The following is a 13,066-nucleotide window of genomic DNA, read 5'->3' as shown; positions in this document are numbered from 1 at the left end:
CTGTGGAGGCTTAATGATAGCCAGGTGCCCTTATACTGTCCATTGGAGAAGGTTTCTCAGGGAAGCCATGTTAGCGTGAACCCCAGAGGTATTACAGAGGTGAAGAAGGCTGGAAAATGGTCTCTTTCTCTCAAGAGTGTTGGCTGGCAGTCTCAGGCAGAGGGCGGTGCAGACAGCAGACAGCGTGGGCCAGCAGGCAGAACGGACGCACCCGGCAACTGCTGTGGGCAGTTCCCAACCTCCAGTTTCATGGCAGCGCTGCACAGCTCAAGAATCGGAGTCCAGGAGTTGAATCTGGCAAGCAAATATTAGAGGAGAGGCAGTTAATGAACAGTTCCCTACCCCCTGATTCCCCGCCCCCCAAATTATACATACGAGGGAGGACCCAAAAACTTATTAAAACTATTTATTTGTAAAAAAACTATTTATTCTTACATGTTTAAACTTCAGTCTCCTCAAAGTACTCTCTGTTTGATGCAATACACCTACCAAGACATTTCTTCCACTGCTCAAAACAGTTTTTGCACTCATCGATTTTGATGCCTTTTAGTGCTTCTGACATTTTTTGCTTCACTTCCTCCACATGGGCAAAACGTTTCCCTTTGAGGAGTTTTTTCATCTGGGGAAACAATAATTCGCTCAGGGCAAGATCAGGTGAACAGGGAGGGTGGGGCACAGGGGTCATGCCGTTTCTGGTCAAAAGCCACTGAACATTCAGCACGATGTGGACAGGTGCACTGTAAAATGCCCATCATGAAATGGGCAAACACATTGAGTATTAAAAAAATATGTATACATTCCCTGAAGCCAAGCACAGCCTCTCACAACAATGCCAGCTGGCACACTGATACAGATGGGTTCCTGGAACACTCACCTAGTGAGGGCAGCCTGTACTACAAGGGGCATGCCCTCCACAATATAATTCCAAGGTTTCTTTATGTTCCCCTCTTGTATGTACTTATGTGTGGGTTTATGTGTGTATAGTGTGTGTGTGTGTGTGTATAGCATTTTCTCACCTTTCAAAAGTCATACTACAAAATGAGCCCCATCCAACCACATTTCCCATGAGGAGCCATCATTCCCAGGGAGGTACGAAGAAGGCATTTCAATTGTAGATGTTGCAGGCCGATGTTCTAAATGCTGAAACCACCTTCCAGCTGGGAGCTAACAACCCTGCTCATAATCCAGGAAAGAGTAGCAGGAGAGACTCTCGTCTCAGCTGTCACCTTGGAGTTATCTGTGAGCTGAGCAGGAATGTAATCAGTGATGCAGCTGATACGCACATGCGCTGTACCAATGCAAGGACTCCTAACAATGATGCTCAGCTCGTTAGGACCACATTAAATCCGGGAGAGGTGAAGTTTTTGCAAATGAGATTGAACATGATCAACTTAGTTTAAACCTGGGTTGCAACCTACTAGGTTCTAATATGAATTTAGTGGATTATAATGAGCATTTTTTAATGTTGACTCTTTTTTTGTTGTTTGTGCTATTATTTACTTATTTATTGTTATTCTGTTACAGTTGTTCCAATTTTCCCTCTTTGCCCCCCTCCATCCAGCCCGCCCCCCACTCCCACAGTCAATCCCCAGAGCGTTGTCCATGTCCTTGGGTCATTCATACATGTTCTTTGACTAGTTAGTCCCTTCCCCTGCTTTCCACCATTATCCCCCCCACCTCCCCTCTGGCCTCTGTCAGTCTGCTCCATGTTTCCATGTCTCAGGTTCTATTTTGCTCATTAGTTTATTTTGTTCATTTGATTCCTCTTAAAAGTGAGATCAATGGTATTTGTCTTTCACCGACTGGCTTGTTTCACTTAGCATAATGCTCTCCAGTTCCATCCATGCTGTCACAAAGGGTAGAAGTTCGTTCTTTCTGCTGTAGTATTCCGTTGTGTAAATGTACCACAGTTTTTTGATCCACTCATTTGCTGATGGGCACTTAGGCTGTTTCCAGTACTTGGCTGTTGTAAACAGTGCTGCTATGTACACTGAGGTGCGTAAGTTCTTTTGAACTGGTGTTTTGGAATTCTTAGGGTATAATCCCAGTAATGATATCACTAGGTAAAAGGCAGTTCCATTTTTAAATTTTTTTTAATTTAAATTTTTTCCTTATATTTAGAACAATTTAGATCCTGATACACATCACTGTTTTAACAGACAGACTATGATTAATTAGTACACAGACATTTTAAAGATTTTATTCATTTATTTTTTAAGCAATGGGAAAGGAGGGAGAAAGAGAGGGAGAAAAGCATGGATGTGCAAGAGAAACGCTGATCGGTTGCCTCTCTCACACCCCCAGCTGAGGACTTGGCCCGAATCCCAGGCAAGTGCCCTGACCGACTGGGAATCAAACTGGCGAGTTTTAGGTCTGCAGGCCGGCGCTCGATCCACTGAGCCTCACCAGCCAGGGCAATAACCAGGATTTAAAAAAATTGGAATAATTAGAAAATAGAGTGCATTACATAATACAAAATAGGTTGTATGTGAAGCTTGTACGTGCATGTCTATGAATATTGCATACATGTATAAAAATATATTTGTTACTGGGGTAGCTGATAGAAACATTTGAAACATTGCCTTAGTTTGTAGTAAATCGTTATATGCCATTGCAATTAGGAAGTAAAAGTATATATCCATTGCCCATCTTTCACCTCACACCCTGAAAATCACCCTGGCTGAGAAGTCTGGACTTCACCTTATGTGCTCTGGACGTGTTGTGACCGCCCCCCCCCCCCCCAAGCCACACAACCACCCTATAAGGATTACAAAAAGAAAAAGAAAACCTCTCCCTATTTCACAGATAAGAAAGTTGAGATTGAAGAAGTGAGCCCCTGGGATCATAAAGTAGGGGAACCAGGACCAGAAGTCTTTGAATACAAAACCGGTGCTTTCTCCACTCCGGTTCACGGGATCCCCACTGCCATTCCAATAAACCCCAGGATAGGTGGTGTTGCCCAGTGCTCACCTCCTCTGAGCCAGGGCCCAGACAAGCTCAAGGTCCCTGTCCTCAACCCCCAGCCTCTGCCTCCTAGGAAACTGCGGAGGAATCTCCCACCACACCCTACAAACATTCCATTTGGCTGAACAACCAGAGTTCCCCAGGGCAGCCAGCTCTCAACCCTCCAACCCCTTCTCCATGCTGTTGGCCGTTTGTTTTAACTGAACACCCACACCCCATCCTCCATCTCAAACCTGGCTAACTCCTTATTGTACTTCCCACACTCAGCCCTAATGTCACCTCCTCTCAGAAGCCTTCCATAACACTCCTCCCTCTCCCTGTGTAATTAGGTGTTCCATCCCCTTGTACGTCCAAACCCCCTCAGCTGTTCTACAACTTTCCATATGGGTCCTGTGGTTCATTTTCCTCACAACTGTAGACCCACACAGTGGCCACTCAGTAAAGATTGTTGAATGAGTAAGTAGAGTCCTCTCCTTTGCTCACCTGCCTCCATCCCCCGGCCTTCCTCTCCAGCACTCTGCACAGCCTGAGCCAGAGCTCTGCTATCTTCCTCCCTGAGTAGTTGTGTCCATCTGATCTCCCTGGGGGGCTCTGCCATCACCAAAAGCAAAGCCAGGCCCTGGCCTGGTAGCTCAATTGTTAGATCCCTGATCATGGCACATCCAATAATCAACCAATGAGTGTATCAATAAGTGGACCAACAAATCAATGTTTCTTTCTCTCTCTCTCTTCTCCCTCTCTGCTCTTTAAAATCAATAAATTAAAAAAAAAAAAAAAAAAAAAGCAAAGCCAGATAGGATGTGTGAATCAGATACAGATGGCATGCAGAACCAGAGGAAATTCGCAGACCTGTCTCCCCCCTTACTCAGAGGGACAGTAAGAGTTAACTAGTCATTCAGCCTGGAAAAGATGAGGAAGAGGAGCCTTGGCCCTGCGGGAGGTCAGTAGCACCTCCTCCTCTGAGTCAATGGCAGCCTCTGACATCAGCAGCAGCTCAGTCCTCCAGGCTTCCCGCAAGGCACGGCCTCCTCCCCTCCCACCATGGCCATAATTCTCCACAGGATGGCAACAGCGGGGCCTTGAACATTATTATCTGCAGGGCCTATCCCATAATAACCCCCTCCCCACTCCTCACCACCTCCACTGGGACACACACGTGCATGAGGGTTCACGTGTACCAAGAAGGGAGGAGCAGCCGTCCCAGCACACCATCTGCACCTTCTCTTTCCGAGTCTATAAACGGCAAAACCCCCACCCCACCCCACCCCACCCCCTTCTGCACAATGAACAGCAGAGACCAAGTCCTCTCCCTTCATTCCTATCTTCCCTTCGGGGCTCTTTGAGGGCTGGAAACAAAGCCCAGAGACAGGTTTCCTAATTCAAAAGACATATTTGCCCCGCCCCCCACCCCCCACCCCAAACAGCTGCTTCCCTGACTGGTCACCTGATAGAGAAGGAGCAAGAGCCAGCTCGGTTCCCTGCCTGAAGCTGAGTGCTGGGGGGTGGGGATGGATGTGGACAAGGAGCCTCAGGGACAAACAATCCCACAGAAGAGACAAGCAAGCACACACAAACCATTACACTAATCAGGACTGGAGATGTGCCCTTCTAGAGGTACCGGCAGTAAGGGTGCAAGGCGAAGGGATAAGCCAGTCCAGAAGGTTGCGTGGAGGAGGGGCCTTAGGGGGCCTTGAGCAATGGGCCAGCCCCTGGTGAGAGAGGAGAGAAGGACAGACGGGGCCTCTCTGAGTTGCTGGACCCTTCCCACTGCTTCACCAGGGATTGAAATGAAGGGTTTGGGACTCGCCCTGTTCTGTGTGGGCTCCCTGCACCAGGCCTGGCCCTGAGCAGGTCCTGAACCTTTCATCCTTTCTGTAGTGAGGGAGACAGTGGGACCCACTGCTACTCCCCGCTTTTTAGGCCTCTCCTCTGCCTCCGCGCAGTGGCGACAGGGCATGGAAGTCTCACACAGGAGACAGGCTCTGAGCCAGGGGCAAAGCAGCAATTCTCTGACCTCCCAAAATTCTTGCCAGATGAGTCTGGCTTAAAAACAGCTGCAAGGTCAACCTTAAAGGCAAAAGCTGGGAGGGGAACTCCCTTACGGGCCTCTGGGATGGGGTGTGGGAACAGCAGGGAAGACTCAGCTGCCTTATGAGTCTCTGTGTAGAGCACAGGCCCCCAAAGTGCAAAGACCAGGGTGACCACGCCAGCCCTGTGGCACAGTCTACCCAACCTGGGCACTCAGAAAAAGTATGAGGAAGGGTGAAGGGCGCAGCTGGACTCAGGTCCCCTGCCCTTGTGCCTCTGGCCAGTTCTCCCCTCTGCTTTGGGACTTCACAGGACTCAGCCCTGGAGGATCATACTCACGCCAGCACAAACCCCTACGCAGGGGAATGAACTCTGAACAGGGTTTGGTAAAGTTGTTCATATAAATGGCCGAGTAAGTAACTCAACAGTTGAACACACGAAGTGCCGGGGGGCTGCCAGAGGAACGGTGTGTCGGCTGAAGGTCAGAGGGTTTGTGTGGTTTTCCCAGCCCTCCCACTGACTACGTGTTTGACCTTGAACAGGTCATTTCCACTCTCTGGACTTTGGGGTCCTCATACAGGGGCTGGATGGCCTCTACCAGCTCTGACCCGACCCACTGAGCTTTTAGCAGACACCCTGGGCACTCAGCCAGGCAGCGCTGCCCGAAGCCTAATGTGCAGGTCACGGAATATCTGCGTGGCAATCACCTGGGAATATCTGCATGGCAATCAATCACCTGGGAATTTACATACATGAAGTTTTCAGGGCCTCAGTTCTAGACCTATTAAAGCTGGAGTTTCTGACGACAAGGGCTAGAAATCTGTTTCAAAGAGCAGCCCCTGCGCTATTTGAGAACCATTGTCGGATGGTGTATGCTTTCTTCTAAACCGCCTCTACCTCAGCAGCTTCTTTTTCTCTCCCCTCCATCCACTACCTCCCTACTCCTCTCTGTGCACTGCTTTACCCGCCTCCACTCTCCACAAATGGCCAAAGCAGCAGTGTGAGGCAATCCTTCTATCCTTGACCCTTTCCTTTGCACAATGAGTAATGGCTTTTTTATCGCTTGGTGATGAAGCACAGCCTTCAGCTGGGAGCATTTAAGACGCAGAACACAGGCTCCAGCCACAGCCGCAGGACCCAGAGGCGGACCTTGACGGGCTCAGGAAGGACGGAAGCCACCTTCAAGAGCAGAGGCAGAGGCAGAGGCAGAGGCAGAGGCAGAAGCAGCAGAGGCAGCAGAAGCAGCAGCAGCAGCACTACCAGTACCAGCCGCCAGGACAGAATGCTTCTAGCAACGTTTAAGCTGTGTGCTGGGAGCTCCTACCAACACGTGCGCAACATGAAAGGTGAGTTCCCTGGGGAAGAGGGTGTTCGTAGTGGTGACCAGAAGCTCTCAAGCATGTGGTTTGGTGGCAAAGGTACTGGACTGGGGGCGAGCCACTCAGGTTCTGAACCCAGCTGTACCTCTTACTGGGCAAGTCTGCACAACTCTTGTCCCTTCTGGCCCTCAATTTTCCCACCGGAGCCCCTGGGCTGAATTTGAAGATGCCTATGTCCCTTCCAGATTCTGTGATTTCTGGTCTCCCGTCCAGGCCTGCAATCTTCCTTGAACTCTTCCTGACTCGGCCTTCCTCTAGGATTGGTCCCAAGGGTACCAGGGAAGTCCTAGCCACAGTGGGAGAGGTAGAAGCAAACCTTGACTCCAACAGGCAGTGCTGGCAAGCCTGAGACATGCTCAGGGAAGGAGGCGGGGGGAAGAGAGAAGGAAATGAGAGTTAAGACAGCAGCGTAGCGAAGACCCTAGCTGCTGGCTAGGGGGCAGGTGTCTTTAATTCTCCTGCTGTAGCAGGTTTTTTCTGGTTCAAAGCTTCTTTCCCTTTCAAGGCCATTCTGGTGGGGCTGCTGTCCCCAGGCAGGGCCAGGCCTGGCCGGCCCAGATGGAAGGCAGGTTTCTGGGCCCAGAGGCAGCCTGGTGCAGCGTAACGAGCACTGGGAGTTGACCTGGTTCTAGTTCAGGTTCCTACTAGGAATCTGTAGGTTCCTGGTCAAGTCACTTCCTTCTCCAAGCCAGTTTCCCACTTGTGACAAGATGGAGGGATGGAGGGGACTTTCCCACCCATAGGCAACAGTCTCCTTCTCTTCCTGCAGGGCTGCGGCAACAAGCTATGCGGGCCATTGGCCAGGAGCTAAACCGGATGGCACTGGGGGGCCCGACCCCGAGTGCGTGGATTAACCAGGTCCGGCGTCGGAGCTCTCTGCTTGGTGAGTGCTGAGGCTTCTGGGCTTCTGCCAGTGGCAGTGGACTCCCAGGGTGCAAACACTGTACATTTGGCTCTGGTCCCACGACCCCTATGGCCTTTCTTTCTTGGAGAGAATGGGAATGGAGTTCCTCACAGCCAGACCCTCTCCCTGTCACCTGCAGCTGCTGTGTCTAACTTGACCTGCAGGCTGAATCCTATGGCTTTGGTCTTGGCTCTTGAAAGAGTACATCCAGAAATCAAAGGGACACAAGCTGGTGGGAAGCTATGGGACGGGTAGGAAGCTCATTCTCTCATTGTCTGTGTATCCAGGTTCTCGACTGGAAGACACGCTCTATAGCGACCAGGAACTGGCCTATATCCACCAGGGAGAGGAGGCTATGCAGAAGGCCCTGGGCATCCTCAGCAACCAGGAGGGCTGGAAGAAGGAGGACCAGAAGGTGAGGGAGAGTGGGGAGGAATGCATGGTTCCTTACCATCCCACTGCCATCCTCAAGGCCAGCCGGGGCGGGGATTGCGGGGGTGGGGGGGGTGTTCCTGCTCTTCTTGGAATTCCTGCCCTGTGCCGTAGTCACTGGGCAACAAGTAGTTTTGAGAATTCTCCTTTCCCAAGAATATATCCTCAGATACTCCCTTCCCCTACCAAAGACACCCTGGAGACTCACATTTGAGAAGCATTGTATCCTTACCTCCCCTCTAAATACATTGTACACCTATGCAGCAGACCATGCAATGGAGGTTCTGCATGCAGGAGAGGCCTCAATACCCCGGGCTGGAAGTTCCAGTGCCAAGGCAGTGTCTGTACTGCTCAGCCTGTCTTACGGCTGAGCTTGCAGGGGTGACCTGGGCTCACCCACAACAGGGCTGTACCTAAACACAGCTGGCCCAACACTTCCGGGCTCTCTTCTCCTGAGCACTGCACCTTCACTGGGAGCCAGTAATGTGGCACGTGTTCAAGGCCAGTGGCTCTATTGAGACTCTGATTTTATCTTCACCAAAGGTTTACATGCTGCCCATTGCCTGAAGTTCCAGTAAAACCTCTCCTTGGCCAAATTAATAGACTGCTACATTGGGGGTCAAGAAACCTGAGGTTGAAGCCCAGCACTGCTCTTAGCCGAGGCTGTCTGGGCAAATCACTTACCTTCTCTGGCCTTACATCTCTGTTGGGTGAAATGAGGTCCTGGACTAAAAAAGTCTTTCAGATCCCATCCAACATTCTATGCGTGTAACGAGTGGGTTGTAGACCAGACTTTCCCCACTCTGAGTCTGTCTCTCCAAGACCTTTAAACTTCCTAAGTCAAGTAAGGTCTTCTCAGTTGGGCCTGCCCATGCCCATGAATATTTACCACCAAGACGAAAGGGCCCAGGGAGCAGACAGATCGCTTCTGGTCTTCAGCAGATGTGCAAGGCTTGTGGCAGGAAAGACCGCCTACACTTCTTAATCAGAAATGTAATTCCAGATTTCCTGATACTTAGTTCTTATCCCTGTCCCCTTCCTGGCTTGCCTGATAGTGTCTGTCTCAGGTTAGGAATATTTTTCTCTAATTTTATGCTGGGGCTCCTTCCTCTCCCTGACAGGCCAATGGGGACCAGGTGCTGAGTAAAGTGGTCCCAGATGTGGGCAAGGTATTCCGGCTGGAGGTGGTGGTGGACCAGCCCATGGAGAGGCTTTATGAAGAGCTTGTGGAACGCATGGAGGCAATGGGAGAGTGGAACCCGAATGTCAAGGAGATCAAGGTGAGGCAGAGCCCAGGTGTGAGTGGCAGGGACCTGTGGGAGCCCGGTCTGCAAGGTGGCCAAAGCTGTGGGTGGTAGTGCCTTACCCCCAACACTGGCTAAGTGGATTCCGGTTCCCTGTGGCCTGGCAGGTCCTGCAGAAGATTGGGAAAGACACAGTGATCACCCACGAGCTGGCTGCAGAATCAGCAGGAAACCTCGTGGGGCCCCGTGACTTCGTGAGTGTGCGCTGTGCCAAGCGCCGAGGCTCCACCTGTGTGCTGGCTGGCATGGCCACACATTTTGGGGAGATGCCCGAGCAGAAAGGTGTCATCAGGTAATACTGGCAGCAGGCTCAAAAGCTCCCTTTCTGAACACAGGCTCCGGGGGCCATATGTGATGAATGCTGGTTCCAAGAAACCAATCCTTGGTCCCTACTCCCAGCTTCCTTTTACAAGGAAGATTCTCATGTTCCATAGCAGGGGACGAAGACAAGATTAGCCTTACTTATACAGCCAGTTTGTCCTGATTCTCTCCGAAAGTTTAAGGGCCTTAACAGTTCACTAAAGCAAGAGGTAGGGCTGAGGTTTAGCTGGTATTGTCAGGTAAGGCTGTACTAGTGATTAAAATATAAGCCACTACCTCTCAGAACACAGCTGCTGAGTTCTTCAGGGACCCTGGCCATCACCCTGGACCCTTTCCTCAACTTCTCTGTTACCCAGCAACTAAAAGGCACCACAGGAAGCCTCCAGGTTCCAGGTCCAGTTCTAATCAGCCTTTGTTCCAATAATTTGGTAACCACACCACTTGTTAAATATCACCCTTGGCAAAGGATGCTTCTCTGATGCTTGGAAAGACAAGGCACTCGAGAAACGTGCTTAGTATAACTAGCCCACATGCGAGAACTCGGACTTGTCCTCCTGACTTGATTTCTCTTCAATTGCCAGAGCTGAACACGGTCCCACCTGCATGGTGCTCCATCCCCTGGCTGGGAGTCCCTCAAAGACCAAACTCACTTGGCTGCTCAGCATTGACCTTAAGGTGAGGGGCACGGGAGGGCCGCACACTGGGCAGCTGGTGAGAGAACAATAGGTTCCTACCCCTCCCACATCTCCCACACAGAATGGGAAAAACCCCTCCATTTTGAGAGAGTCAGACAGTTGAAGAAGAGATTTGAGTAATGGCTTGATATTCCACCATCTCAACAGCCTGCAATGGGTCCCTCTTACCTCTCCATATCAAATTTCAACTCTGTAGTTATTTTAGAAAAAAAGGAAACTTGGGCCCAGAAAGGTGTCCTAACTAGAAACTTGACCTAACTAGCTCAGGGTCACACAGCTGCCAAGACAGGTCTGAAATTTGTCCTGAGAGCAAATCCTGTGCTCCTGGCACTTCCGTGATGGCAGAACAGCAAAGGAGGCCTCCAGCCCTTGACCCTGGTCAACTACAAGGCCGCACCTGTCCTCAGAACTGGAAGACCAAGGTCATACCAACCGTAACCTTGTGATGGGGTCCAGAGGTGTCTGAAGTGGAACACCGCCCACACGATGGCCAAATTCTTCTATCTTCTACTCTAGGGATGGCTGCCAAAGACTATCATCAACCAGGTCCTATCACAGACCCAGATAGAGTTTGCCAACCACCTGCGCAAGCACCTGGAGTCCAGTCCTTCTCCTGAAGCCAGGTGTTGAAGACCAGCCTGCTGCTTCCAGCTGTTCTAGCTGCACTGGCTTGCACGCTCATCAGGAAAATCCTTCCCAGAAGCCTACACGTCTGCTTGAGATCTTCATCTGGGGACAGTGGTTTGGGGTGGCAACGTATTTACATTATGATAGGACTCAGATTGGTAAAATTTTAGCACCTAGAAAATAGGGATGGGGCTGTTATACAAAGATGAGCCTTCTAACTTCATTCCCTGCTTAGCGGTGAAATGAAGGTCAAGATTCCCAAATATCTGTAAAACCTTTCTCTGGGCCCTTACATATCTACCTAAAAACATCTCAAAATGCTACTAGCCGAGAGAAGGTGCAGAGAGGGTGGCAAATACAAGGGTTGGGAGCTCATGTTTTATGGGCTCGAGAGCTCCACCCCCTGCAGGCGGTGTGTGTGGACACAGCAGGGTCTTACAGCAGGGGCTCCAGCAACTCTGCCCCTCCACCGAGTACACAGACAGCTGCTCCCCCAAAGTGCAGCTGCTCCCCCAGCAGGTGCCTTCCAGAGGCCTAGTTCAAGTTTTCCTGAGGAGAAAAATGCAGGACTGTTAGGCTGGTTCCCCTACTTCTTCCATGAGCACCAGTCGGAATAAAGAATCATGACGAATACAAAACCTTCAGTCTGGACCTGTTTTCAAGTTCTGCTCTGAAGAAATCTCTTTCATTGAACTGCAACTTCATACTAAAGCTTTGAGTCATACAAAGCTTTTGTCTTAATTAAGATAAAAATCTTAATTAAATTTAAATCCCCCCAGCTCATTACAAGGAAAAACTACTGGGGACTTATGTCAATTTAGAATGTTATCAGAACCTTTCACAAAAATTTAATTCCCATGACAGGCACAAGCCTAAATTCTAAGGGTTCTGTAACTGGTAGCTGATTAATGGGTATTGTACAATGAAGATTGTGACTTTATGAGGACTTTTATTCACTTAATTATAAGGAAGGATAGTGCGACTTGGGGTGGTGAACACACGATACCATATACAGATGATTTTATGGAATCGTACACCTGAAACCTATATAATTTTATTAACCAATGTCACCCTAATGAATTCAATAAAAAGGATAGTGCCAAATATCAATGAATATTATTACTAAGATAAAGTTAAAAAATTTTGTTTTCCCATTAGTGACTGTTTAGATCTAACAAGGCAACTGAATCTTCACTTCAGAGTCTATTATATCAGCTCTCGGCTTGGCTGATTGCCAATTTCTCTGCTTTAGTAGGTCAATATTTTACTATTTTGAGGGATGGCTGGAATAAGGGGTAGTTTGGTGATAGCAAATTCCCTTTCCAAGATTTAGAGAATTTATGCTTTAAAAATATAAACTGGGATGGGATTAATTTGCTAAAATGTGTACCACTTGAAGCTTTTCCATTCTAGTGCTAATAGTTGATGTATTCCATTTGGAAATAGAGCTCTATTTTATTTATCTAACAAGTTAGCAGTAGCAGAAATTCTGGTATTTATTGAGATATTGAAATTTTACAAGTAGAGATATTTATTATTATTTATTCTGATTGTTTCTTAGAGTAGTCTATTTTTGGCATAGATGAAATTATGGCTTATTTGTCGAGGAGCTTCCGAGTGTGAGGGTATAATTGTATAAGTATTTCTAGAACAGAACTGTCATCTACACCCAGCTAGGAGAAAATGATTATGTGGTTAAAGATGTGTAGAGCAATATACACTCGAATTTCAAAAGAAAACAATGATAATAAAGAAATGGGCTTTCAACACACAACATGGTTTTGAGTTTGACTATAATTTGCACTCTTGCAACTACGCAAGCATACCTTTGAGATGACTGTGGATATTGTCCCACTTGTTTAACTTTATGAAATAAGTTGTGATGTTCTGCTTACAAACCCCATTTTATTTATTTATTTATTTACCCCATCTGAGGACATCTTTTTCATTGCTTTTAGAGAGGGAAGGAGAGAAAAGAAACATCAATTGGTTGCTTCTCATAGGTTCCCGAACTAGGGATTGAACCTGCACCCCAGGTATGTGCCCCGACCGGGAATTGAATCCACCACCTTTTGGTCACAGGAAGACACTCCAACCAAATACCACACTGGCCAGGGCCAGAGACCATTTTATATAGGACTGTACAGAGTGGGCACTCTCTGAGCCCTTCAAATGAACCTTATACACACACACACACACACACATTTTGAACAGGAAGTATAAACAGACAAAATCATTACTCCTGTTATCTCTGATTTATGAAAGCCAAATGTTATCCTTTCAAAAAAGAGTTGTATATGTGATAATTATGTTTATATTTTATAATTTATACAATTATATACTGTGGGGGAGCTCTGCCCACAGAACCCCACCCCCACCCCCACCATGGATGAGAATTAAGTCTACTAAGAC

At 48.5% G+C, this 13,066-nt stretch overlaps 1 protein-coding gene across 1 annotated transcript; it reads left to right on the top strand.

The window, feature by feature from the left end:
* The first annotated feature begins 6,102 nt into the window (after positions 1 to 6,102).
* On the top strand, positions 6,103 to 12,425 carry STAR (steroidogenic acute regulatory protein). Its single transcript, XM_024562781.3, has 7 exons — positions 6,103 to 6,338; positions 7,141 to 7,254; positions 7,563 to 7,690; positions 8,829 to 8,987; positions 9,119 to 9,303; positions 9,914 to 10,007; positions 10,544 to 12,425. The coding sequence occupies exons 1-7, from the start codon at positions 6,275 to 6,277 to the stop codon at positions 10,655 to 10,657; spliced, it is 858 nt and encodes a 285-aa protein (XP_024418549.1). The 5' UTR covers positions 6,103 to 6,274; the 3' UTR covers positions 10,658 to 12,425.
* Positions 12,426 to 13,066: the final 641 nt, after the last annotated feature.

The sequence above is a fragment of the Desmodus rotundus genome, chromosome 13 (assembly GCF_022682495.2).
Source record: "Desmodus rotundus isolate HL8 chromosome 13, HLdesRot8A.1, whole genome shotgun sequence".
Classification (NCBI taxonomy): domain Eukaryota; kingdom Metazoa; phylum Chordata; class Mammalia; order Chiroptera; family Phyllostomidae; genus Desmodus; species Desmodus rotundus.
This window is presented reverse-complemented; position numbering and strand designations above follow the sequence as displayed.

What these genes read in the sequence shown, in the direction of transcription:
- STAR (XM_024562781.3), top strand. Translation starts at nt 6,275, where the DNA reads ATGCTTCTAGCAACGTTTAAGCTGTGTGCTGGGAGCTCCTACCAACAC. An exon ending in GCGTCGGAGCTCTCTGCTTG is followed by an intron (nt 7,255 to 7,562) that starts GTGAGTGCTGAG and finishes CTGTGTATCCAG; the next exon opens with GTTCTCGACTGGAAGACACG. An exon ending in GGAAGAAGGAGGACCAGAAG is followed by an intron (nt 7,691 to 8,828) that starts GTGAGGGAGAGT and finishes TCTCCCTGACAG; the next exon opens with GCCAATGGGGACCAGGTGCT.